Raw genomic sequence first — 26,685 nt, 5'->3', positions numbered from 1 at the left:
CTTGATGACTTTTTGTATCAGAAACCTCAGAAACTGAAACAAGTTTGCTTGGAACAACTTTGTTCCCAGAAATCTATTTGAACACTGTTCTTGCTTGTAATTAATGCTTTAGCTAGTAGTATTGAATAGCATGTGTGGGCAGGAGCTGGGTTGTAGTTGTTGGTATGCATATGTATTGGCTGCATGACAAATTGAAAAATGCAAGCCATAATAATAAGGTTCTTAACCTCTTCATGAGACAAAACTGCTGTTCTGTCACTCTGACTAATTTGCTTTTTTTTGTTTATTGTCAGACGGACACAATTTCACTGGAAATCAGGACGCTTTATCCTTCTGTACCTGAAGATGCAGAACAGAAAGCAGAAAACTTATTTGTTAGAGAGGTAAATATCTAGTGTGTGTATCCTTTAATATTAAATAAAACCAAGGGTTTGGGGGAGGCTTGCTATGATTATAATGAACATCTTTTTCTTTTAATATTGTTTAGGTGATTTGAATCAGGTTTGAATTTTGGAGGCCGGAAGGAGGGGGAGGGTTAATGGCATATTTGCAGGTGCCTATTCTGAGATGTCTGTATCTAGAAAAATTGAAAATGCATTAAATCAGCCTCTAATTCTACTGCTTTCCAGCTGCATTCCCTGTCACTACTAGTCCACTGATATTGATGTTGGTATTTTTACATGAGTACTATTCACTGGGGATTTGAATGCTCTTTGCACTCTGAAAATTTTGATATCTTTCCAAAAAAAGATAACTATTTGACGCTGGTTTAGACTGCTAGAGTTATTACAAGGTATGTATCTTATTCGGAGGTGTATGTTATAGCTATCTGAGGAGTAGCTGCACTGTGAAGGATGTGTAGGTGTTTATTGTCAGTATTTAGAGTCTGTTCTACCTTCATAGTAGAAAGTTGAGAAAAGTTCTTCCGTGGCAGTTAGAGCCCCACCAGGAGTGATTAATTGCTCTACCTTTAAAAAAAAAACCCTATAGTTGTATAGTTTCCATACCTGATCTAAGACTGTAGGAGGAGATTGCTCTTCCTGCTACCTCAGGGATATTTCAGGTTGTCCCTGCTTTTATCACTTTGAAGGACATTGGAGGTGCTGGCTGTACTGTTCAAAGGAATTTAGATGGCTCCCTGAACCTTCCCCGTCTTTGACTAGAGTTGTAAAGTATAGGTCATCATTTGCATTAACAAAACAAATTTATGAAACCAAATTTTCAGCCAACATCTATACGGGATTTAATTCCAAGCACTTAAAATTAGCCTGTAATGTGTGTGTTCTCTGCCTCTCTTTTCCCAGATTGGGATTTTTCATACCTGGCTTCCTGGTTTGAATGAGTATAAGCTATTTCATATGCACTATAACTCCAAGATAATTTGCGGAGGAAAAGTCAGTTGCAGACAAACACAGGGATTAGAAAAAATAAAATCCAAGATCAGGCAGAAATGTAGCTGTTGAATTGTATGCAACGTGACATTTTACAGGCTGGCCCTATTTCTCTGCAGCAGGTCTAGAAAGAGTGATAGCAACTTAGTGCCAGCTCAAATTGCCTGAACTTAGCCATCTTTCTTAATCTAACAGTAGGGTTAAAAGATAACATAGCTTGTGGAATTACCTACTTTCCCAGAGGCCTTGCTGCCCTTTCAGCACTTTAGGGTCTGCTTTTTATTTTAAGGTTCCACAAGTTGCAAGGCCAGCACTGTGCTCATGGCTTTATAGAGAGAGTGGTAGGTCTAAAAATGGAACATAGTACACAGTGTCTGGGAATCATTTCAGCTGAGTGCTCCAAGGGGATGCTAATGACAACCTGGTAAAATACATATCGAGCACATCTATTAGCTCTCTCTGCAATACCAGTAAGCCAAGGGGAGGGGGAGAGAGGAGCAAAGCAGTGGAAAAAACCAATACTACAGAACTAAGCCTGTGCATGGAATAGTAGCAGGATAAGACCCTCTTTTAAAGTAGTAATGCATATGTTCCACTTCGCCACAAAGCCAAAAGCTACATATAAAATAAATTAAGCTCCAGGAATAAGATGGTTTCTAGTCCAAAATTAAGTAAAACTGAGCACGGGGTGCTGTAAAGATCTGTGAGTGGAGTCCACTGCAGCAATTGCACAAATCTGTACTGACCCAGCAGCAATCTGTTGTGTTCCAGGCTGGTGTTCAGCACTTCTGGATAGATGTGCAGGAGTGGAGTTTGTGACCTTTACTTCTTTTTTGGAGCTGTGAAAAAGCCAACACTTTACTCAGTGAAGGAGTCTTCTCCTTCTTCAAATATACTATGATATCATGAACAGTGATGGTGTACATACTTGACCATCTGTTGGTCAGCTGGACTTGTTACAGCCCAGGATCAAATGTCTAATTCCCAATTGGACTGTTAGGGAAGCTATACAAAAGCAATGTACAGCTTCATCTCACTAAAGCCATTTTGGTGTTCCCCGTAAGTGGTAAGGGCTATCTGACCATTAGTGTATATTACGCTATCTCAGTAGTTTAGCAAGTTGCAACACAAAGACATGGAGCAAGTCAGTTAACTACAAATGAAGGGTCTGCTCTTGAAGATGAAACTAATTTTCTTCATACAGCCCAGTGTGAGGACATGGTATTGAAACAATTTCAAGAGCTCAGATCCATGATCTTCTATCTCATCCTTCTGCACATGTGGTGCTGTTCAGATGGCCTTGTCTATAAGGTACTACTAGGTCATGTAAAACAGTTGTCAGAAGTCTGATAAAGCCTTAAAACCCTGTCTGTCTCTTCCTGGGTGTTTGTTTCCTCCTGGTGACCGTAGAAAGGCTTTACTTCCATCTCTAGCTTTTTCATTGCTAGAGCCCTTCAAGGATCAGGTTTTCTTCCCCAGCCCTTACCAAAATCCATCCATATGACAGCTTGGGGATTTGATCAGATTCCCTTTGCTCAAGTGATCATAAACAGTACTTGCAGGCATGCCAGGATGACTTGATTGCCTGTGCAATATCGGTTTGTGGATGCACAAGAGCTGACAACCCAGATGAAGAAAGATGAGGCTGATGTTGCTGAGGAAAGCTTTCAGTGTGGATAGCATTTGATGCTGTCCACCTGTAGTGGAAGGTTTGTGCCTCTACTTGTCTAATTCAGTTCTCTTAATTACTGATTTTAGATTCCTCAGTAACCAAAAACTTTAACTGTTGATGATGTTCAGATGTTATTGTAATGGTTGAGGCAGAAGAATTTACTTTAAATAAGATGTCTAGCCTTCTTCTTTCTGCTGAAACTGTAACATGAAAATTTAAAAAAAATAAAATTAAGGTGACTTGGATAAATAAATAGTCCTTTGGTAACTAAATATTTTCTGTAGGATGCAAAGAGAATAAATATTTTACATTTTATGATTGATAAATATCTGAGTGCCTTTATTAATTTATACCTAATTATTAGGTATATTCTAAAGGTAATATGTTGTGAATCAATCATTCCTATACCGGTAGTTGTCTTAGGATATGTTCCTTGTGGATTTTTCCACCTTAACTTTTCGTAGGCAGGAGGAGCTTGAGTAACCAATTTAGGTTCTAAGAAAAGAGAACTTCCAAGAAACTTTTAAAGCCAGAATAAAATTGTCTTCAGTGTTTATTTTTTCTAAGTATTCCTGACTTCCTTTAATTCTCTATGGTACCGTGCTGTTTCCTCCCAAATTCTGAATTTTCTCACTCCTCACAGAGTCCACTGCATGTATTTATGCCAGTCAGCATTGCCCTCATGGTCTGTAATTTTGGCAAATAGAAGCATTCACTCCACAAGAAAAAATAAAATTCTTCCTTTTAGACAGTGAAAACATTCCTAATATCACCTTTCCCAACTCTGTAGTCCTGAGTATGCAGATCAAATGGCAATCCTTAGGATTTTTCCCACATTTCATTCGGAAATATAAGGGGATAGTGCATTTTGCAATTCAAAGCTATATTTAGTTTGAGGAACTTAAGCTATCTAATTGCAACGTATTTAATCCCATGTTGGTATTCATCAAGTCAGTATTTTTAGAAAGCATGCATGCTTGTACACACACATGCATATTATTTGCGTGGGTGTATCTATATGAATGAAATTTTAGGTATATATGAAAAAAATGCAGAAAGTAAATAAATATTAGCTGTCAACTGTCCCTTCTTAAATGAGTTTAAGCCAGATGATCCCTCCAAAAATGAGAGGTGCTACTTGGATACGTTTTTGGGAAGCATGTTTGCAGCCGGGCTGGCCCCGTGCATGAGGAGTGGTGTGCCGGGAGCTGTGCAGGGGCAGAAGAAGGACGGAGCAGGTTGCTGCAGGAGCTTCCCTAGGTTATGCAGTGTAATTGTGGAAAATAAGCCCAGAGGTGCCTCTGAGAAGCTGTCTCATGCCTCCCTCCCGGGTAGACCAGTACCTCCTGATCCATTCTTTTTGCTTCAGGAGTCTGATTTGGCAGCGGTGGCTGCTACAGGGAGGGCTCCTTTGGTGACTCGCTGGGCCTTGGATCAGCTCGCAAGTGCTATAGCTGGTGGTCTCATCCATATTCTAGCAAAGGTGGTGGAGTTCATGTTAAAATCCTATTGCTACTATCATTCTGCTATGCACTTCTTACTGGTCACTGAGGTAGATCGCCTACTATTGTGCAGACGGGCTGATTTGGGGCTTGTTAGTATTATCAAAGGGCCAACTTTCCTAGGTTCAAGTCAGGCCTGTCTCCTTCAGAAATCTGCTGGCACTCTTGAGCTGTGGTTGAGCACGCTTATAGCTCTAAAAGTCATTGTAGAACCAATTGCTTCTTTCAAATCACAGACATCTAGGCAGTTGTCATCTTAGCAACCTGTAGGCCAGTTATTAATGGCATGTGTGACCCGATTGTGTCATGCATGTGACACCTGGAATCTGCCAGCGCATCGAGTAAGGGAGTCTGAGGTAAACCCAGAACGCGGTGTACTAACAGCAGCCTGCACGTGCAGCATTGCTTAAACCTGTGTAGTGACTCTACAGCTGATGTCAAATGGTGCTGTTTTAACTTAGGGAGATGACTCTTAAAGATGAGGACTATGAAGAAACAAGCTTGCTGGGGAGGGCTGTTGAGGCTGAGCTTTCCTGCACCGCAGTGTTGGCTTCTTTTCATTTGTGGGTGTAATTGTAGTCCTCACACTTCATCCTTAGAGCGGTAAGGACCGTGCTGGCTGAAAAGCACCACAGCAAAATGAAATAACAGTGTGAGAATATTGAAACTTCATGTGATGGATGATACAGTTAATTTTGTCTGCTACAGTACAGTATTCATGTGGATGCCTCTTAACTTTCCCGTGTAGATTTTCTAGATGCAGAAGTTGGAGTTGTCACTTGTAGTAAGTTTTTGGAGCCCTCACCATTCATCTGGGGGATTTTTTTATTTGAGTTTTTGCAGGTTGTGTCTACAGGATCTGTAAGTAATTATTAAATGTGAGTTTTATTAGTCATAATGTTAAAAGAGCCACAGCCTTCTGTATAACAACTGAAAGTGGTTATGTGTCCATACAGTTTATTTCTGAGGCTTTTTTATTTACAGCCTAATCTGCACTACTCTTATATATTTCAAAGTCAAATTAAAATGGGAACTCCTGCTGATAAATGTCACAAAGAAAGTTTTATTATTGCTCATCAGAGTGTAGATTTCCCCAGCTTCCAAATCGAAGTACTTTAAAGAACTGTAGTGTCAGGACAATGACATACATTATTAAAGGACAGTGGGTCTTTTGATAGCACAAGAGGTAAATGCTTTTTTTAAATGTTTAATACTTTAAAATAATAGTGTGTTTTAACGTTTTGGTTTGTTACACTGCTGTGTCACTGGACGTTACTATATGTGTGAACTGTGTTACTTTGGAAACAGGTTTGAAAGCCCCAAAATGAAGGTCTAGGTTGCTAGCAGCTAGTCGTGATGCTGCTGTGCTTGTCACAGGTGTAAGGGAGCAGGGGTAGGCCTGGGGTGGAGGGCTGAATTTCAAGCCAGGGTGATCACACCACCTTCCACCTTCCCAAATCCCCACATACTGCCTTTGGTTGTTGCAGCAGAGGTCACAGGAGGGAGCAGCGGTTGGGAAGACTTTATGAGCAGTGCCATGCATGTCCCTGGTCACGGGGCGGAGCATGGAACCATCTTTCCAGCTTCCCCTTTAGCACTTTTGCCACATCCAGCTCTGGAAGGTCTTTGCTTTCTGTTTCCAAGGTGTTGCATGGGCTTGCCCTTCTCTGTTCACGTCCTGCTTTCCACCTCAGAAATAGCCGCCCTTCAAGGGTGAGTGAGATGGCAGGATTGCTCTGCATGCAGTTTCTCTGCAAGAAGCCCAGTTGTTCCATGAATTACTTTTATCATATGTGCATCTGTATTTCTGAAGACCACATACCTAGCACTGACCTTAGAGACAATAGAAGCAGGGGAGTTTTTCAGGGTGTTTGCTTCATTTATGTTTCTTTCACTTCCCATTCTCTTTTTTTCTCCAAAATGTTCATTTGCATTGCAGGGTAAATCTTTTTTAAGTGCCTGTTTCACTGTGGTAGCCATCATGCTGTCATCACCAGAACCAGAGCTAAGAAGTTACAGGTGGGAAAAGCTTGCAGGATTGTCTGTCTCTCTGAGGAAAAATTAGGCCAGATGGGCAACAAGAAAAAAGAAAATAAATGACCTGAATTTGATAGGGCCCTTGGGAATGGGCTGTGCAGCTTGCCTGGTCAACAGTGCAGTAGGAAAGTTCATGCAAACATGTGCCAACCCTCCCACATCCCAAAGCTTCCATTTCTCCGTCTATATTTTTCCTCCCCCACAGCCCACTTGAGCTCAACACCCCCTGCACTGGTGCCTCCGCTCTTTGCCAGAAGCAGTAAGATCCAGCTCTGGCCTCTTGATGAAATCTCTGCCTCTAGAAAGCTTTTTCTTGCTCCTCAAATCAGGTTTGCAGACATTTTTCCTCATTGCTAAAATTCAATTTCCAATAATAATAATTTCCAATTAAAAAAAGAAAAATAAAATCATTAGAAGTCAGTACAGTTAGTAGAAGTATTTGATTTTTAGTTGGGATACTCTGAAGAGAAAATGCTGTAACTTTTTTTTTTTTTTTTTTTTAAACTAGATCTAGTTTACAATGGATAGCCGCAAGAAGCTAGTTCAAGAACAGTGTTAGCTGTCGCACTGAATTGGCTTGCCTTTTGTGAATTTACTGAATGATAATTGAATGTGCTGCTTGTCCCCTTTGATTTTTATTTTGATTAGCTTTTTCTTGGAGGAGCACAATAAACCTTTACAGTTATAAGCTAAAATACTGTGGCCTGCTCTGTATGGTATTCACAACTGGTTTTTTTGAACACATCAGCCTATAATATTTTCAATAAAAGCCTATGTTGAAAATTCTCTGTGGGCTTTAATTGCATTTGTTAAGTAGAATACTTAGTAATGTAAGTACCACAGGGAAAAAGTGGCCCTTTCTGTAGAAGGTTCAGTTGGTTTACGTTTGCCAAGTAGAAAGCAAGTGAAGTATGAATTGGAGAGTCTGTGCTCATCTTCAAAACATTCAATGAATGAGGTTTTCATTGGCTTATGTAGATCAGAGTATATGTTGCTCTTGTAAGAGTGTTCTTATAGCCCAGGTGACTATCAAATAGTTTTAACTAAAACTTAGATCACACAAATACAAGAGTGACCAAGTCATTTTATGAAGATTCATAAAACAGAAAGGTTGGGTTTTGGTTGTTGGTTTTTTTCCTCTATTCAAAGGCAAAGTGGCTTTGGACCTGACCCTGCAAGGTGCAGAGCTAGTTATAATGCTACAGTATTGCATTCATTCTCAGAGAATATGTGATTATTTTATATTGTCTAATGGTCACACTCTATTCTGCATCCTGTAAGATAATGAGGGTTTGTGTCAGACCGGAAAGTTAGATGCTAGATCCACATGGAATTTGTTTACTGCAGTTTACTGCAGACTGCCTTTGGTTGTACTGAACTGCTCAGCGTCATGGTGGGAGGGAACTGCCTATAAATATGCATCTACTTCCTTGCTGCCTTTTCTATACTCTAAAACAAACAAAGCTGTCACAGAAGACCGTGACCACACCCAAGATTACTTCCAAAATTAATTTATGGCTACATACTCTGCATGTTTTACACAAGATTTTAAAAGGAGATTTGTTAAGCCAGTGCTGAATAATTTAGAAAGCACCACCTTTACGTTTTCAGCCAATCTCAGTTTTTGCTCCAGCAGCCTGATGATCTCCTCTCTGTCCCTCTGAGGCAGAGACTGCTGTCCAAGCAGTGACTACCATGGGAGCTTCAGGAGAGGCTGGCAGGGAAGAGAGGGAATATTCCTGGTTGGTCGGAGGTGTACTAACATATCCTGTCCCTTTGTTGCCTTTTCTTCCACTTCCTCTGCGTAGCTTTTGGTATTTAAATATCTTTGATCTGTCCTTTATTCCATTCTCTTTGTCTCCTGGAGTCTCGGTCCTTCCCATGCCTTTCTGTGAGACTGTCGTTCCTGTTCCCACCTCAGATTCCTTTCAGTGCTGCTGCTTCTTTCTCTACTGTAGATCTCCACCATTTTCCTTCCTGACATGCCTCCTTTTCCCTATTGTCTTGGGCAGCAGCTTCTACTGTTAGGTTTTAGGCTTGATCCCGCTCTTTCTTCCTGTCCAACTTGCATGGGCTGGTGCAAATGTTCAGGAGGAGTGTGGAAAGAAAATAATACAGTACAGGGTAAATTCTTCAGCGTACTGTACAAGTATTAGTTTGCATTTGTAGCAAGAATCACTGGAAATTCTGACATTGTGTCATTTTTCTTGTTGTAGATGTATACTTTATCGATAACTGTACATATTTCATGCATTTTGTTGCCTTTAAAATCTCATGTTATGTTTAATTGCATTGATGAAAGTTCTGCGTTGAGTAAATTGCACAGTTATTCTGGTCTATTTGACACCATTACAAAGCCCTTCAGTATAGTCTTTGTTCAGGTCTGGTTCCCTTATTTAAGGGAGATGGATATATTAAGAACAATTTCAAAAGATGAACGCAAAACCAGCCAGAAGTTTTTCAGAAACTAAAAGCTACAAGGAGATGATGAGATGACTGAGCAAATTCAGTGCAGAAGGGAAAACGAGACTTTGGTGAGAAATGATAGTCTTATTGATATATTCCTGAATGTTGTTAAGAAGTTAAAGATCAATCTTTAAGGGCAGAACAAGAAGTGGAGGGCTTGTGCTGCAACAAGGGTGAATAAAAGGAGTAGGGCCAATGTATTTACAGTGGAAGGCTTAGGTGATGAAACAGGATGCAAAAAAAAAAAAATATAATTAATGTCCATGGAGAAAGTCAGGCCTAAACTAGGTAGTGTCTTTTGAGGCAGTAGCGATGTAATTTAAGCATGCTTCCTACAGAGTAGGTGAGAATCAGTAAAGCATGTTAAATTGCCATTAGCCCCCTTCTCCATCTTGTATGATTCAGTGCATTTGATTTAAAAGGGAAATTGTGCATCAAAATGTGGAAACATATGACTGACTTTCCTTTAAAAACTGTGCACCCAGCTATAAGAGAAGAATATGTTCTCTAGCACAAAGGACTCCCTCAGATCTTTCTTAGTTCTCCAGCCTTCTTGAGTCTAAATAGTTGTAGTAATTCTATTGTTGTTCTTTGTGTTTTTCTCTTTAGGCTTGTAAATACTACAGTTCCCAGTGGCACGTTGTGAACTACAAATATGAACAGTATTCAGAAGACTTTCGACACTTACCGCAGTAAGATCTAGCTTAAGTTCTTTTTTTATTCTTTCCTGTTAGGTTTGTGTCATTTTGCTGAGCTTTGTCCATATTTGCACTTTCCTTTGTCTTATGTGCTCTGCTTGTTTTGCCGTATTTATAGTGCCTTGTATTTTTAAAAAGGGGAAGAAAAGGTCCTTTAGGAAAAGTTCAAGACTCTGCAGAATTCACTAGTATCAACAAACTCTATTAGTGCTGATTCAAATCCTTAGAAGCATATTTGCGTATTCAAAGCACAGTTGATACAGGAAAGCTGGCTTTCTGTTTTCCTTAATAATGCATAAATGTCACTCACCTTTAACTGGGATTAATTGTCCTTTTAGTTACCCTGTGTAATAGAGGAGTAGGATTTCACTTAGTGCTTTATAGCTGCACCGAACAGCAGAACCGGGTGCAATGTGTACAGCATGCATTGGTGATGCAAGGCTGCAGAAATGTGCAGGTGTCCGGGTAAGTGGGCATCCCTTCTGTGCTTGGAGGCAGTACATTAAAATCAGTGTAAAGATGCTGGGAGGAGAAGGAAAAAGTTCCTTGACTTGAGTGGAAAGAAATTAAGAATTTGGTGCTCATTCTTTCATGTGTGAGTTTCTACCCATACTCCTGTTTCTGGCAGGTTTGTGTCTGTGCCCTGAGGACTGTTTTGGGGAGTAGTTAATGAAATCACTGAATGCCCAAATAAGCTGTGTTTACTGCCTCCTTTCCTGGAATTTCAGGCATTAAAATCATGATACTGGATGAAAAAGGTTGTTACGTGCACATAACACAGGAATGGATGCTCCAGGCTTGGGTTGGATGGAAACTAGTACTACCTAAACATACTGCTGTAGGAATTTGTTGTGGCTTAACCCCAGCTGGCAGCTAAGCACCATGCAGCTGCTCACTCGCCTCCCTCACAGTGGGATGGGGGAGAGAATCAGAAGGGTAGAAGTGAGAAAACTCATGGGTTGAGATAAAGATAGTTTAATAGGTAAAGCAAAAGCTGCATGCGCAAGCAACACAAACCAAGGAATTCATTCACCACTTCCCATCAGCAGGCAAGTGTTCAGCCATCTCCAGGAAAGCAGGGCTCCACCACACGTAACTGTTACTTGGGAAGACAAATGCCATCGCTCTGAACATCCCTCCCTCCCTCCTTCTTCCCCCAGCTTTACGTGCTGAGCACGACGTCATACGGTCTGGACTATCCCTTTGGTCAGTTGGATTCAGCTGTCCCAGCTGTCTCCCCTCCTGACTTCTTGTGCACCCCCAGCCTGCTCGCTGGTGGGATGGGGTGAGAAGCAGAAAAGGCCTTGGCTCTGTGTGAGCACTGCTTAGCAGTAACGAAAACACCCCTGTGTTATCAACACTGTTTTCAGCACAAATCCAAAGCATAGCCCCGTACTAGCTATTATGAAGAAAAGTAACTCTATCCCAGCCAAAACCAGCACAGAATTGATAAACTGATACTTATAGTCCCTCTAGATGCTGTGTTCAGAGGGGTTTGTGCTGCAAACCTTCCCTTATATCTGCATTCTCTCTTGTATGTTGGTATTTTTATGAACAGTGAATATGGTAGAACAAAAAGCTGTTAAGAGAAGTTTTGTTAATCAGAGATTATAAACATACCTTTTCTTAAGTACCCAGTGTACTGATTGGTTTAGAAAATAAATGTATTTAGTGCTCAAGAACAATGTTTGCAGCACAGCAGTTTTCAATTTAACCGTAAGCATCTTCACTCTTATGAAATATGCATTTGACAGACGTGGTTGCATTACTCTGCACAAAAGTACATTTTGGCTGATTACATACATCCTTTTCTGTGAAGGTTATTTTAATATGGTGCTTAATATGATTTGCTTTCATGAGTTCATGCTCCAGGGATGTTATGGTGTCTCACATCTTACTTTTTCCCCCCCTTGCATAGAGGATTATAACAAAACAAGAGATCTTGTTTTGTCTTGTATCAGAACATAGCACTCAGGAACGGTTTGGATGCAGCGCTGGTAGATGTTTCAGAAGCAAAGTTATAGTAGGAGTGTCTGTATTTTGTTTGCTGAAAGTTGCCGTGGCTTTTGAGCTTAACATACCTTAAACAGAGCTAGTTTGGAGTCCACCTCATTTCATACCATTTCCAGCCTCTTCAACATCAGTGGACCTTGATTTGCACATGCATGTTACAAAGTTCAGGGGTTTAGACTAAATCTCCTCATTAAAAATGAAGTGGCTTGATATGTCCTTGTCGTAGTATTGAATCTCGCTGTTGATAGCTCTGGATGCCAAGCTTCCACAGTTTTTTGTTTCATTTGTGCAAAACTGCTGTCACACTATCAGAAATCTGAACATACTGTTGTATCAATTCCTTTAAAGGAAAACCTTCTATCGGGGAAGATTGGATGAGTGTTAAGTGTTTAGCTTTGCATTGTGAGAAAGGAACATCATTTACAATACCAGATCTAACTGTGGCTGAAGTACTTCATTCACTGGGAGTGTGCTGAACATTCCCGTGGGCTTTGCCATTTAGAAACACACAAATTTGGACTCAGCAGCCTTCAACAATGCTGAAGGACTTCATACTTGTTTCTACATGAGGCCATGCTGTGCTGTTTCACAGAGTCATGCAACATGTCAAGTAATGGCTGCATGGTGTTGCAGATTTTTATCAGCTATCGAAGTTATTCTTTCTGAATACTGACCCCTTCTGATTGGGAAGCAGCTGCAATGTGATGCTGACCACCTGGGGCAGGCAGTGAGGACTCAACATACTCAGCGTGTCCATGGTGCAATTCCACTGAAGTAGTGCTGTGGCACTGAGGAAGAGCTCAACAATGTGTGCATATGACCAAAATGTTTAGCAATTGCTTTAGTTTTTCTCTGAGTCTGTTCCTCCATTGAGGATTTTCTCAGGTCTTTCTGCCCCTTAAATTCCTCTCTGTGAGCTCTCACTACCTCTTTTTATGCCATTTTTTATGCTTTATACTGGTGTGTTCTTGCTTCTTGAGCAAGTCAAAGGGTGGAGGAAGAACAGTGGTTGCTTAGTGTGTGCTGTGGTGACAGTGTGTCTGGGAACAGAAATAGTCATTAGCAAAGTTTTTGCTGCCGTTTGGAGAAAACCTGGAACATCTGGTAGATATTTCAGGTCTGGTCCCTTCGAACTGGGCATCTTCATATGGGTCTGAAGAGGCAGTAGGCAGAGAAAAAGAGGGTATACCAAACAGGATCATGTCCTTACCATGCTTTATCTGTCTGCCTTAGAGTGATGAGGAGCATGCCCAAAAGGATTCCCATCCAAGGAAGGGAAAAACTTCTTCTATGGAGAATGACACAGAGGTCCAAATGGATGGGTGTTTCATGGCTGGTCAGTGAGATCTGACGCATGAAGCAGCAGTGGTCTGTCCTTTCCTCTCTTTTTTATAGCTCTGCTGAGAGGACAGAAGGATTTCCTTCTTTCTAAGAAACTTACCATGTACCCAGGCTTGTGGAAGGGCTGTGGTTTAATGGGACAGGCTCACTCTGAGCATGGAGCAGCAGAGCAGGGCAGAGTTGCTGTATCGTATGGTGAGGGGTCAGCACCCTGTTAATCCAGCAGATTTCTGACTCCTCCTTCCCCTCCCCAGTAGCATCAAGGGCATTAGGGTTCAGGTTTTGTTTTGAGGTTTGGTTTTTTTTAGTAGCTGACTAACTTGTCCTGTTACTGGTACAGATCCTCAAGCAAATGTGTGCAGTGGTGTCAGCTGTCCATGTGTGACCAGAAAGCGTTGGTCAGGCTGCCTGCACATCACCCCAACAGAACTGTGGTGCACTTTTAGCTCTGAATAATGAATAACCCAACAGGGGTTTTGTCCAAAAATGTGAAGGCTTGAATGATGTTTTTAGTAAAAGGTGGGATTTGATTTGAGATTTTTGGGTTTGGGTTCTTTTGAGTGGGAGGGAGTGCTTGTGTAAGAATTTTTAACAGCTGCCCTTGGTTGCATTAGATATCAGTGGATTGCAAATATTCCTTTTATTCAAAATATTGATCAATTGTTTACATTAAATGAACACCAAAACCGGAACAAATTAAAACAGAGTAGAACACTCCTGTGTTCTGTGTGCACTTGGTTCCCCTGCCTCTGCTGAAATGCTGACTTCAGTTGCAGTGGGGTAGTCGTGTCAGGAGAACACTGACTTTGAAAGGGGGAAGGTGAAGAGGAGATAGGTATTGCTCATTAATCTTCCAAATCTGTAACTTGTGTATGAATGAATAGAAAATGAAATGGGTCAGAGTTACCGCTTTTTTTTTTTTTTTTTTTTTATTAGCAACCTTTAACATTATTTACTAGTGGGGGCTAAAGTTTGCTAAATTGAGAGAGGAAACTAGCTTAGGAGTGTGCGGTTTCTCAACTTCTGTTTGGATTTGCTTCCTTGCACAGTAGAGAGTACTGTTGCTCTGTTCCCATTCTCTGGCTGGGTAGATGTAAGTTCTGGAAAAGTTGGTCTTCCTGATAAATGATGGCTTTTAGCATGACAACTTTTGTAGGTTTTCTTATGATAACTGAAAGACATCTGCGTATTTTTAAAAATTACTTGAAGGCTGTGCTCATCATATTGAATAGTAAAAAAAAAATCTTGAAATATTGAAGAAATGTAGAAGCTTTAAGCTGAATGTTCTAATGTTCTGGGTTAGAAAAAGCTATTAAAGCGTTAATTCTCATTCAACAGGCTTAAATGGGATCTCTCTTTGGAAATTGTTTGGGTTTTGTTGCCTGTTGTGGAGGAAGAGCAGTGAAGAGAACAAGAAGTGGTTTTTCATCGTTTGTATAGAACTGTTGCAACTTCATAGTGTTGAAAAAAAGTATATATGGGGCTTAAGAAAAAAGCTATATTTTGAAACTAGTGATTTTTTTTAAAGGAGGTAACAGGATCACAGCAATAGGTATACTGGAGATGCTATGGGGGCTTGAGATGGTTGCCTCCTTGAAATAGCAGATACATGGTTATTTAAAAAAAAAATAAATAAAAGACATTTTTCCTCCCCTACCAGAAATGAATGTAGACCAGAGAAACTGCCATCACATTCCTTTGAAATCGATCATGAAGATGTGGATAAGGATGAAGTATGTATTCTGGTTTTCAGTGGGTTTTTTTCCCCTTTTTGAAGAGTTATTTATTGTTTTAATATCAAATAAAGAATGGTAATGGAGGCTCATTATCTCCTATAAAATATTTCATATCTTAAATAACTCTGAAGTTAGTGGAACTTCTTTGTCTCTTATGTCATCATGTGCACAGCAGGCATATTAATAACATCTTATTTTAAAAGGAATGAAAGGATGATTATTTGTTGTCAAGCAGATATTCATACATTACAGTTTTCTTTCATATCAGAATTCAAAAAGCAAGTCCATGCAGTATTAATCATGTCTTTCATACAGGATACAACATCCCACTCATCTTCAAAAGGTGGTGGTGGTGGTGGAGGAGGAGGATTAGCAGCAGGAGTTTACAAGTCTGGATGGCTTTATAAAGGCAATTTCAACAGCACTGTAAACAATAGCATTACTGTTCGGGTAAGGGGACAGCATTATTCTTTCTTTATTCCATTTGGATTTATATCACCCACAGAGGCACACTTGTTTGCCATTGTCATTTAGCTGTTTATCTCTCGGGTTTGATTACATTGCTTTAAATGATAGTAAAGTAATATTGCAGTTGTCCGCAAAATAGTGTGATTGAAGTGCAGTTAGGAGTTGCCTATTATTTTAAACCCTGTGAATAACGTATCAGTGAAAATAATTTGCAGTGCAACAATTGTCATCCTTTTTTTTTTTTTAACCCTTACTTCAGTCATTCAAAAAGCGCTACTTCCAGCTGACACAGTTGTCGGATAACTCATATATTATGAATTTTTATAAAGATGAAAAAATATCAAAGGAGCCAAAGGGATGTATTTTCTTGGATTCTTGTACAGGAGTCATACAGGTAAGTTTCAATTTATTTCATTGTATTGTTTGGGTATCAGATTTAAATTTAAAAAGGCAAGTAGAAGAACACATACATTAATGGAATAGTGGTCTCATTAGCAGTTTCATGAAATGAAAACACCATTAGTTTTGCTCTTTAAATTGGTGCAAGTGCTCAGACTGACAGGTTACAAAAACCATAGTTGAATTATGCAGATCATGCATATGCTCTTTGCCCATGGCACACATGAGAAAAAATATCGTAAAATGTTTCTTTTCTCTGAAATTATTTTCTTACCTGCCAGATTTTACCTCATGCTTACTAAGAGCATGCTTGCTTGTTGTGGGTTAAAGAGACTTAGGTTACAAAGCATCGTCTATTGGGCAAGTGGTAAATTAATCCTGTATCCCGAGCCTCCTTGAAGATCATCACTTTTGGAGGTGATAGAGACCCTTAATGGCAGCAGGTGGGACAGAGCCTTATTGTTTATTGTGGCTTGGAAAAATAAATAACCAGAAATGTCTGACATCACCTTTTATTTTTTGTTCCCCCTAAGATTGAGTTCTTAGCTTTTTCTCCCTCTTGCTCTGCCTCTCCTCTAATTCTATTAATATATTTCTCTTTTTTCTTTTTTTTTTTTCTTTTTTTCTTTCTAAAGAAGATGTTATCTTGAATAATATATTACTATGGTTGATCTAGCCCCATGTATCACTAAATAAGGAAATTCCTTTTTATTTTTTTCAGCTATATGTCGAGGTTTAACCCCACCCAGCAACTAAGCACCACACAGCCGTTCACTCCCTCCCTCCCACCCAGTGGATTTGGGGGAGAGAATCGGGGCGGGGGGGGGGGAGTAAAACTTGTGGTTGAGATAAGAACAGTTTAATAGAACAGAAAGGAAGACACTAATAATGATAATAATAACTATAATAAAATGACAATAATAATAAAAGCATTGGAATATACAAAACAAGTGATACACAATGCAATTGCTCACCACCCGCCAACTGATGCCCAGTTAGTTCCTAAGCAGCAATCTGCCCCCCCAGGCCAACTCCCCCCAGTTTATATACTGGGCATGACGTCACATGGTATGGAATACCCCTTTGGCCAGTTTGGGTCAGCTGTCCTGGCTGTGTCCCCTCTCAACTTCTTGTGCCCCTCCAGCCTTCTTGCTGGCTGGGCATGAGAAGCTGAAAAACCCTTGACTTAGTCTTAAACATTAAAACATTACTTAGCAACAACTGAAAACATCAGTGTGTTATCAACATTCTTCTCATACTGAATCCAAAACAGAACACTATACCAGCTACTAGGAAGACAATTAACTCTGTCCCAGCTGCAACCAGGACACTATAGTTTATTTTTTACTACTTAACTAGTAAAGATTGGTAACAGTGCTAGTGCAGACTGATTTGAGGGTTGCTTGGAAAGAAACCTTTCAGGTAATGCAAGGGAAGACCCCTGATAATCACAAGCTTTTGTTGGTTGGGAAGTCTTCCCTTCACCCCTGAAGAGGCATTTTGGAGCAAGAAGAATAATACGTGAGTAATTTACTCTGGGAACAAATATTTCCAACAGCCCCCTGCAAAACCTCATTCCTGCACCCAGGAAAGTACCCAGCTCTGTAGGGAATGACTGTTTCCCCTGTGTAGTTCAAAAGGGTGTTTCTTTTTTCAAACAGGTATAGGACAGGATGGAGATATATATGTAGAAGGACAATGATATTTGCCTGTGTCAGTCCATTGGCTTGAAAGACCCTAACAGGTAGCTTGGAAGTGTGGCAGAAGCCATAGAGGAGATTCTTCTACAGAAATCCTGTTTAGAAATTACTGCTTGCTCCTGCTTGCTGGCAGTGTGTGCTTTCTTTTAAGATGGGTCTCAGCCAGAGCTCTAGTTAAGCCCTGAACGTCCCGGTAGTGTGGTTTTAGGTACAGATTTAATGCTGTCCCAGAGGGTGCCTGTTCTGCTGTGTTGTTTCTGATGATACTCCATGATAGCAGAATGTCTTGACTGCAAGATTTCTGACCTTTTTGACTAACCTCTGACAAAAAAGCTCAAGAAACCTTTCAAATCCTCCTCCTGAACTTTGACAGCTGCTTTCTAAATCTACAGCGTTCCTGCAAATTGTCCCAAACTGTTTGAACTGTGTGTTCTCCTCTCGCCTACCCCCAGACACTAGTTTTCGTGATTGTTCTTCGATTGACATTTAGAATAGGATGCACAAATTTATGAGCTGTCTTCACTAGCAAGAAGTGAGAGTCTTACCCAAGGGGGTAATAGGGCAAGTATCATCAGCTATCAAAGTCTGTGATGAACTTAGAATCATAAGGCTGAAAAACAAAACCTAACTTAGAGCTGCCATAAGGAAGGAGACCATAGAATGTAGAGAAAGAGTTGGGTAAAACTGAAGATTTAGAGGAAAACTGGGATGTGAAAGTTCTGATTTAATGAGTTTTAATACCACTATAAATCATTTAACTCTCTGTGAATGACTTTGAGCTCCTGTTTGATAAAGGTTGAATATCTAAATTGTAGTAAACATCCTGGAGAAATCATCTCCAGATAAAATACAAAATACTTCCAAAACAATACTGTTATTTTAGAAGAATGACCCTGCAGGTGTTAGACTTAGCCTGATGTTTCATTTATAGCTCATCCATAGTTTCTTTTTGAATCTTGTATTATTTCCTTCTGGAAGAAATTTTAAACTTGAAATTAAGTGTTGAAGATTACAAGTCAGCCTCAGGGTTCACACACCATATGGAAGAACTTAAGAGAGAAGCAAACCGAGAAATGGTACCTTTTTTTTTTTTTTCTTTCCTCTTAACTGGTCAGGATGAAAGTAGTTGGCTTTAGATTTGAAACAAAGACTTTGCTGTAGATCTCATCTGCTTGCCAGAAGTCTGAAGTGCAGATGGAAAAGTGGATATGGAAGTTTTCCTGCCCTAATGTTCTTACGATTCAGCATGCGAGATGTATTGCTCTATTAGATAACGTCTAATAGTGTTACAGTACCTGATTTAAAGATCTTGGCCATGTCTGTAAGGGGAAGTACATAATATAGACAAGAAATGCATTCATTTTAATACTCTCTGTACTTTCTGAAGATAAATTGAAATGTAGTGTTTTTCTTTATAGATTGTGCATAAATTGGTATACGTAATCCACTTATACAAATAATCTATCTTTAAAAGTTTTGAATGTTCCCTACCTAAGATTCTTGGCATAGTTTTGTTCAACTTCTCGCTCTTGGTCAAGCCCTCATGTTATATCAGTAAAAACAGGTTTCAGTGAAATTTTAGTCCTTGTTTTACGTTAATTTGAATGTATGCAGTGATTGGAGCATTAGAGTGATTTCAGGATCAAGAAAAGTATTGGACATCTGAGAACCAATTGCTGCAAAACCCAACCCTATTCTTGCCCTATGTTGGGTGAACTAAAATTTATAGCCCTGAAAGAATATTCACCTCAGTAAAGTACTTGAGAGGAAAACGATTTCCTACCAAGAGAATATCCAGTAGCAGAACTAAAAAACAATACACGCACATGCACATACACACACACACAATCCCAAGTCAGTTTGAAAAGCCAAGATTTGACTGACTCTGTTGACCCGAGTAGCTCCAGAAGAAGTTGTTCAGTCTTAACTGATTCCTGAGCTGGGTCATCACATGTAATATAAGGACTGGAGCAAGTGATTAAAAACAGATTGGGTAGGAATCTTCTAAATCATCTCTGCTGCTGGAATAAAAAAAAAATGTTCATGGAACTTTATTCTCAATGTTTTGGGTTCTTGGTCTCCTCCTCTGCTAATCAGTATCAGATTTTGTCTCTGTTCTTCTTAAAAATATCACTATCATCTCACCATCTGGCTTAGAAGCTATTCTTAGTAACTTGTTGGTACAGAACTGTACTGAGAAATAGTTATAGTTTGTAGAACTACAGGATACCATTGTCATGTTATTTGGGACTGTTAATGAAGAAAAATAAAATTGAGTGAAATGACTACTTATGGGGCGGATTAATTGATTTTCATTTGCCAGCATCAGTCCAACGTTAGATGTGTCAACAAAGTGATGGCCATTTTCTGGAATATTGAAAAGGTGGCACTGATGTCTGTAGTCAGTGGTTGTAAAAGTTGGATGGAGTAATAGGGGGTAGGACACGTCAGCGTTCTTTCGGATTTAAGCAAGGAGGAGATACAATTGACGCAACTGCTTCCATAATACTAAGAGATAAAAGCCTCACTAATTTGATAAATTTGAGGAATGAAGCACCTTATATTAGATCACATCACTTTGTTTAATTTTATTGAGCTATTTCAGTAACTAAGCACCTGTTAATTCTTATGACAAAAATTGATGGATTAACCATCTACTGAAGGTAAAATTGGTGATACAGAACAGATCTTAGAACTCAATCTGTTGCCAGTATACTGAGCATTGGCTCTTATTCTCTACTTGGAAAGGATAGCATTGCGGTGACTGAACAGCACTATACCTCACCTTTTGCCTTCTGCAAAGAATTGTTGTAATCGCCTTAGTCACTTTTAAAATCCTTCTAATAAAAAGGTGGCAGTAGGAAGTACCCATTGTAATCTTTTCACATGGAGGAATTTGTCCTATTGTAATCTTCTGGAGAGATTTACTAGTTAAGCTCCATTCCAAGTTTAGACTCATATCATCCAGAAGTTCTTTCAGAAAAATATAAAAATAAAATTATGTAGACATGTTCTCATCCTAACCGCAATGTTTCTAACTTCATTAGATGCTCAGAAAGTTACCTTTATGTAGCTTGTTAGCAGCATCCCCAAATACCTCAAAACAGAAGATTTTATAAATTGAAAACAGAAGATTTTATAAATTGTTCACAATTACCTTTAGACCTATTCAGGTCCAATCTCAGCAGCCAGGGATGGAACAGTCTTTGACCACGTGTTGGCTTTGCTTGCTTGCTAGTTTGAATTTGGTGAACTCAGTACTGTTCCCACTGAGCAAATATTTGTATGACTTAGCAATACTTAATATCTTTTTGAGTGTCTGATGTGCTGGTAAGGTGTAGGACACTTGGGCTTTAGAGGTATTCTCTCCACGCAACTCATATATACTTACGTAGCAATGCTGTACTTTGCCATTAGAGGTCTTTCATTATTCCACTTGGGAGTTATTCCCTACTGTAGTTTGAAGTGTTATCGTCCATAGTCTTAGATTTCTATGGCTAAATAGAAGACATATATTTGGCCATAGAAGATCTTAGATGCACAAAGACCCAACACTAAATTCACATAAATTTGCGTTAATATAACATTACTTGGATTTTTTTTTTTTTTAAAGCCACTGAATTTTGCTTGAATGTTATTTTTAAGGAGTGGCCATATAGAAGTCTCATCTCATGGATGCCTTTTTCAGTACCTTTTTATAATTAGTTCTAGTGTTTATTTTTCTTTTCCTTTTGTTCCAACAGAATAACAGGCTTAGGAAACATGCCTTTGAGTTGAAAATGAATGACCTCACATACTTTGTGCTGGCAGCTGAAAATGAGCAGGATATGGATGACTGGATTTTCACTCTCAACAAAATCCTGCAAATAAATCCAGAGGGAACCATTCAGGAGAGGAAAAGTGCAGATCTCACTGATCTAAAACTTGGTAAGAGTGAATAGTCTCTTCATTGTTTTTTGGTTTTGTTTTTAATCAAATGCAAAAAATTGAACCTTCAAATATCACTGTTGAGTCATTTTAACTGCCTAAGTCTGTAATGGATTCTGCACCTATTGATTTCTAATGAAGCAGCACCAGTCTTTTGGCAATCCTTGAACAATGTCAGCTAACTCCCCACAGATCATTTTCAAAAGGCTGTGGGGGAGGTAAAGCTGCTCCCCACAAAGTCAGCAGGAGCAACATGGCTCTGCCTTGCCTATGCAGCTCTTTTTCAAATATAGTCCTCTCTGTCAATGATCTTGCTAGTACTTTGTGTTTTACTGTCTTGGAAGCCTGAAGATTTTAAAGAGTTTTGTACTGGAAAGAGGTTAGATCAGTTCTTTTTCCAGCATTTTATTTTCTTTAAAAATCTGGAGCTAATAGTTAAAAAAAAATGCCGGCTGTGGTATATTGCTCTTTCCCTGGAAGCTTATTGACTTTTCATTTCTTGCTTTTGTGAGTTTGCGTATTAATATGCTTTCACTGTGGAAGAAAGAATTGGATGCTCTGTTATACTGCACTCTTCATGTGGCAGTAACTCATTCCTCCACATAATAAATCCATGTTCAGTTTGGATGAACCCCAGCTGAAATTCTAAGACTGAAAACACTTGAAACCTTAATACAGATTTGAACTGCTTGTGTTCTGAGCTGAATCAAAGCATTGAATCCACATGCATCTGAATCTTGGGGAAGTTCAGAGCTAATTGAAGACTTCAGCCTGGTGTTTATAGTAAATTCTGATTTTGGAGGGACAGGATACTCTTCATATAGTCAAAGATGTTTTTATAATTTGGAGGCACAAGAGACTTGCACTTCAGAATCAGAGAAGTACTTCTGAAAATCCCACCCATAAGGGATATTAATGAAACAGGAAGAAATATGTGCATAAAAGGTCAAAGACGTAACTCTAACAGAAAACAGAAGCCTCTACTGGTAAAAACCCTGATAACAAGCAACAGGAATGTGCTATGGAGTTAACTTGTCAAAAGGCATGATGTTTTCTTGGCAGAAAAGCCCTAAATGGCTGTAAATGGCTTGTTTCACATTGAATTACCTAGTGAAAGCAGAACAGTCCTGGTGAGCTAAGTAAAGCAAAGGGGTTGCTGTAGTGTGCTGTCCTCTGGATCCATAGATTTGCAGCTCATGGAGTTCAGACTGCATCCCTCCCCTTCCCAAAGAGTGGGTAAGGTCCTGTCTGCCTCACTGAGGACTCACTTTACTGCGAGTCCAAAATCTTTCAGTTGACATAAACCCTCGGTGTTGCCTCAGAAGGGACTGAGAGAGCAAAGGAAGGTGTCTTTGTTGTGGGCATGAATATTTGTCATGGATGAATGTGTCAGACATTTCACTGAGTAGAGTCAGGCCTCTTGTTTGAAAGCTTAAATATAGACTAAGTTACAGTAAGCAGCAGTGGGAGATGAGGTTGAGGAGGACAGAGGTTTACATTATATCTCTTCCATTTGTTAGCCTGATGATACTAAAGGGAATAAAAAGGTACAGCATGGGGATAGATCATCTTCTTTTTTAAACCCAATGGTAATAGCAAGTATAACAAAAAGATTTGCATTTTTTTTCTTCTTTTCAAGACCCTGCAGAAGTTTCGGTGAATTATGATTGCTCTCAAGAAGAGACTGATTCTTCAGAGAACACCTTGCACCCAGACTTTGCAAAAGTAATGGATGGTATATTTATCTTTACAAGCTTAGTGGACAGTGCTACGTAGGTGAAAAATGCCTGCCAATAGATGATCATTAATGTTGTGAAAGGTTTGAAAATATAGCACAGACTGTTGTGATTGTTAGAGCCATGACAAATGACGGGAAATTTTTCTTTCTGAACAGCTGGTGGCTTTGTTTAAATGAGAAAAAGCTCCACTGGATGTAAAGAAATTGGGTGTTCCCTAGAGAGGTTTGATTTAGACCTGCAAAGTCAGTAAGGATCTGGTCCCTGCAGTGATCTGTGAAATATTTACTCTTTTTAACTGCATTTCAAAAGAGTTTGGCCCTTGGAGAGCCAAGATTTCCTGTGTGACTTGCAAGGAAATGAGCTGTGAGCTGCTCGTCACCTTCTGTAACTTCATTGAAAGATGCGTGTAGTATCAGGGGAGGCGTTTTGTCGTCTGGATCTCATAAACTGCTTCATGTGAATGAGATAATTGTAGATGGTGCTAAGAAGCTTTTTGATAAAAAGCTAGATTGGAAATATTTCACTGCTTTTTCTTAAATGAATGTATGATCTGTTTTGTAATCTTCTGTCAGTAAGCTACTATAGATACTGTCTATCTACACAGCCAAATGCTATTTGAGGATGTTACTCCCACAGATTTGAACTGAAAGCTGTATATGCAAATGAGGACAGAATTTGGTCTAGGTTTTACTGTAGGCTGTATTCATATATATGAAGTGGTCACCTAGAATTTAAAAAAAAACAACAAACCCAGAATAAAAACAAAACAACCAACCAACCAAATAAAATGTAACTGAGTTTATGTATTAAGGACAACAGTAGTATCTGATCATCTTGTCTGTGGATAGATACTTTCTAATGGTTTAGTTAATGCAGATATTTCAAAGGTATCTTAAAGATATCTCAAAGACCACTGCTGGCCTGCAAGGCCAAAATAGATGGTCTGCAGGTTGTGCGATGCTTGTATTGCCCTTTATATGGCTAATTCCTGTTATAGAGCTCTTGGTCTTGCTGTGCTGCTTCTGCTTGTTACTTAATGTGTATCAGCAATGTTCATGCTATTGTGAAAAACACAAAACATTGAATGGGACCTGAACAAGAGCATAGCCTGTACCATGTCAGCTAAGGTTTGTACTCAGTCTTGGGCAATCAGAAAATTTGTGGACTCCGTTAATAGTTCAGAGATTGAAAAATAAAAAGAAGTTAGGAAAAACAAAGTGCAAAGAAAGACTGAAGGAAGTGAGCACACTTAGACTGAGAAAAAAGGTTTCAGAGATATCATGAGGGATCTGTAAGGGGAAGGGAATGTGTAGGGCATACTTCACATGTTAGATGAATGGGCTTAAATAGTGGGGAAAAAATTATCAAAGTTAGGCATAAGGATAAACTTTTAAATGGCAGGGTAGGAAAGCACCAAATGGCATCAAGAGGTTGTTGAGTTGGTTTTATCAGAGAGCTTATTATTAACTTACGCATGTGTCCATCAGAAATAAAATGAGTGTGACTGACCCTGCCTTCTGGCAGAAGGATGGCTTTGGGTGACACACTGCGATCTGTCTGTCTGCCCACCTGTAAGGCTGAGCTGCACTTTCCTGCTCCCCTTTCTGCCCTCCCCCTGACACAAGTGGTTTTCTGTGGAACTGTCGGGCTTTTTTTCCTCGACTTGGGAATCCCTAAAGTGATTTCAGTGCAGTGATCCACCATTCTGACATCTTATACAATGGAGTCTTTAGTAACATACATGAACTTGAATTACTTAATTGATCTATTTGGTGTTCCTTAGAAGTATATCACAGCCTGAAAATCTTGCTTCACAAGCATATAACCTTCAAAGAGTGTTTGAAGGTGCTTTGCAGAAATGAGAAGTGTTGTTAAAAGTGAAACATTGATCATTCATTTAGAAGTCTAACAACTCTATGGATTTCTGTTCTTGTGCAGAAAACTAATTTATTATCTGTCACCACAGTACATTACAGAAACAGAAGAAACAGTGAAAGCCTCTCGAAATACAGAGCGACTAAATCTTTTCTCTTTGGATCCTGATATAGCAGTAAGTGATTCCCCCCCCCCCCCCCCAAGTTCTTAAAAGTTTTAAAATACAGATGGCCTGAGCTAACTGGGTTAGCTAAGCCACCAGAGTGGACTGAAGTTCAGCAAGCAACTCTGGGTATACCTGAGACTTCAACTTTGAAGGGTGAGGGGAGCTATTTCTAGTCCATAGAGATTTCTGTATACACTCTACCCATATCTGATCACAGAATGGTTGAGGATGGAAGTGACCTCTGGAGGTCATCTAGTCCAGTCTAGCTAAGCTTTGAATCATTAAAGCAAACTGAAAATATTACAGGAGCAGAACCTCCTTTTGGATTGGGAATGTTACAAGAACAGTGGTTTTATTGTTATTCATTACGCTGAATTTGATTACAAAAAGGTGAATGGATATAAAAAGCAGTGGGAAGGTACAGTTGGAGGTACAAAAGGCTATCTATGTGAAAAAAAAGTTTAGCTGGAAATGTAGGAAGTGAACGTTGCTTTTCTTTTTATCTTCAGCTTGCTTATCATTTACTGTCAGAGTTCATGATTCAAAGAATGTTATTCCTTGCACTGAATGTACATTTGTTGGTGATTTAACTGGAAACTTTATTTTAGTTAAAAAGAAGACTTAAGTAAAATTGGTATCAGTATATATATTCAAACTTGAACCTGTTGTCATTCAACTGTTGTGCCATTTTTAATAATATTAAGCAAATTGAAATAGTGGTGTGATGTATAAGTGAGGGGAAATGTCTGAAATCTAAAATGTGGTGTTATAGTCTGAAAATATGAGGCTGTTTAATCTATATGAGGAAATTAAAAGTTAAAGTTTCAGAAGCAGTAAGTAAACAAGAAAAAAAAATCTGTTCTGAAATTATAGGAAACCTAACTTGGATCCCTAATTCTGCCTCTGACATTATATATGTTGTCAAGCTATCTTTTTGCCTTGCTTCCTAATCTATAAATTAGGAATAACAATCATTTACTATGGTAACGCGAAGATATCAGCAGTGACTTTTTGAGGTTTTCAGGTGCTTCAGTGATTGTCAAGACCTTTAAAAAGCTTACTTAGTTTTTGAATGCTGTGCTTTTCCCATGTATAACAAATCACCCAACTTATTTCAGTCATTGAATCCTCAGAAAAAGGAGTTTCCAGGGACAAACTTGATGATCAAGCCATTTGAAGAAAAGCCTGCAAAGAGGATCCTGATAACTTGCAAATCCCTTAGTTTGAATCTCCAGGCCTGTGTTACTGAAAATGAAAATGATCCTTCAACCAATGTAAGCTTTACTTATTTCCCTGTGATTTTTCTCTCCCCCCCCCCCCCCCCCTTTTTTTTCTGTTTTCTTTTTTCTCTTTCGATGCACTTGTTACTTTGGAAGGAGACGGTAAAACGAAAGCTGTATCATGCAGGTGTACTGCATTCACTCCTCCTCCTCCTCTGCCCATCCCTTTGGATTGAATAATGAAACTGATGAATTTTTCAATAAACAGTTGGAAGCTGATTTAGATTGAAGACTTTTAGCTACAGTTCAATGGGGAATTAAAAATGTTAAAATCC

General features: G+C 39.3%; 1 protein-coding gene across 14 annotated transcripts in view; it reads left to right on the top strand.

Annotated features, from left to right (window-relative positions):
- DOCK10 (dedicator of cytokinesis 10) overlaps window positions 1-26,685 on the top strand; it is a 166,363-nt gene that overhangs the window by 69,250 nt on the left and 70,428 nt on the right. For 13 of the 14 annotated variants that reach the window (XM_069792123.1, XM_069792127.1, XM_069792125.1 and 10 more), the window contains exons 3-11: window positions 294-383; window positions 9,678-9,760; window positions 14,781-14,853; window positions 15,172-15,306; window positions 15,584-15,718; window positions 21,167-21,350; window positions 22,990-23,075; window positions 25,056-25,139; window positions 26,249-26,404. In XM_069792123.1, coding sequence (XP_069648224.1) covers window positions 294-383; window positions 9,678-9,760; window positions 14,781-14,853; window positions 15,172-15,306; window positions 15,584-15,718; window positions 21,167-21,350; window positions 22,990-23,075; window positions 25,056-25,139; window positions 26,249-26,404 — 1,026 coding nt within the window. The remainder of the gene's footprint in view (window positions 1-293; window positions 384-9,677; window positions 9,761-14,780; window positions 14,854-15,171; window positions 15,307-15,583; window positions 15,719-21,166; window positions 21,351-22,989; window positions 23,076-25,055; window positions 25,140-26,248; window positions 26,405-26,685) is intronic. The other variant, XM_069792124.1, reaches the window with a different exon arrangement.

Source organism: Haliaeetus albicilla, chromosome 9 (genome assembly GCF_947461875.1).
Source record: "Haliaeetus albicilla chromosome 9, bHalAlb1.1, whole genome shotgun sequence".
Taxonomy (NCBI): domain Eukaryota; kingdom Metazoa; phylum Chordata; class Aves; order Accipitriformes; family Accipitridae; genus Haliaeetus; species Haliaeetus albicilla.
Note: the sequence above shows the minus strand (reverse complement) of the source record. Positions and strands in the feature narration are given on the sequence as shown.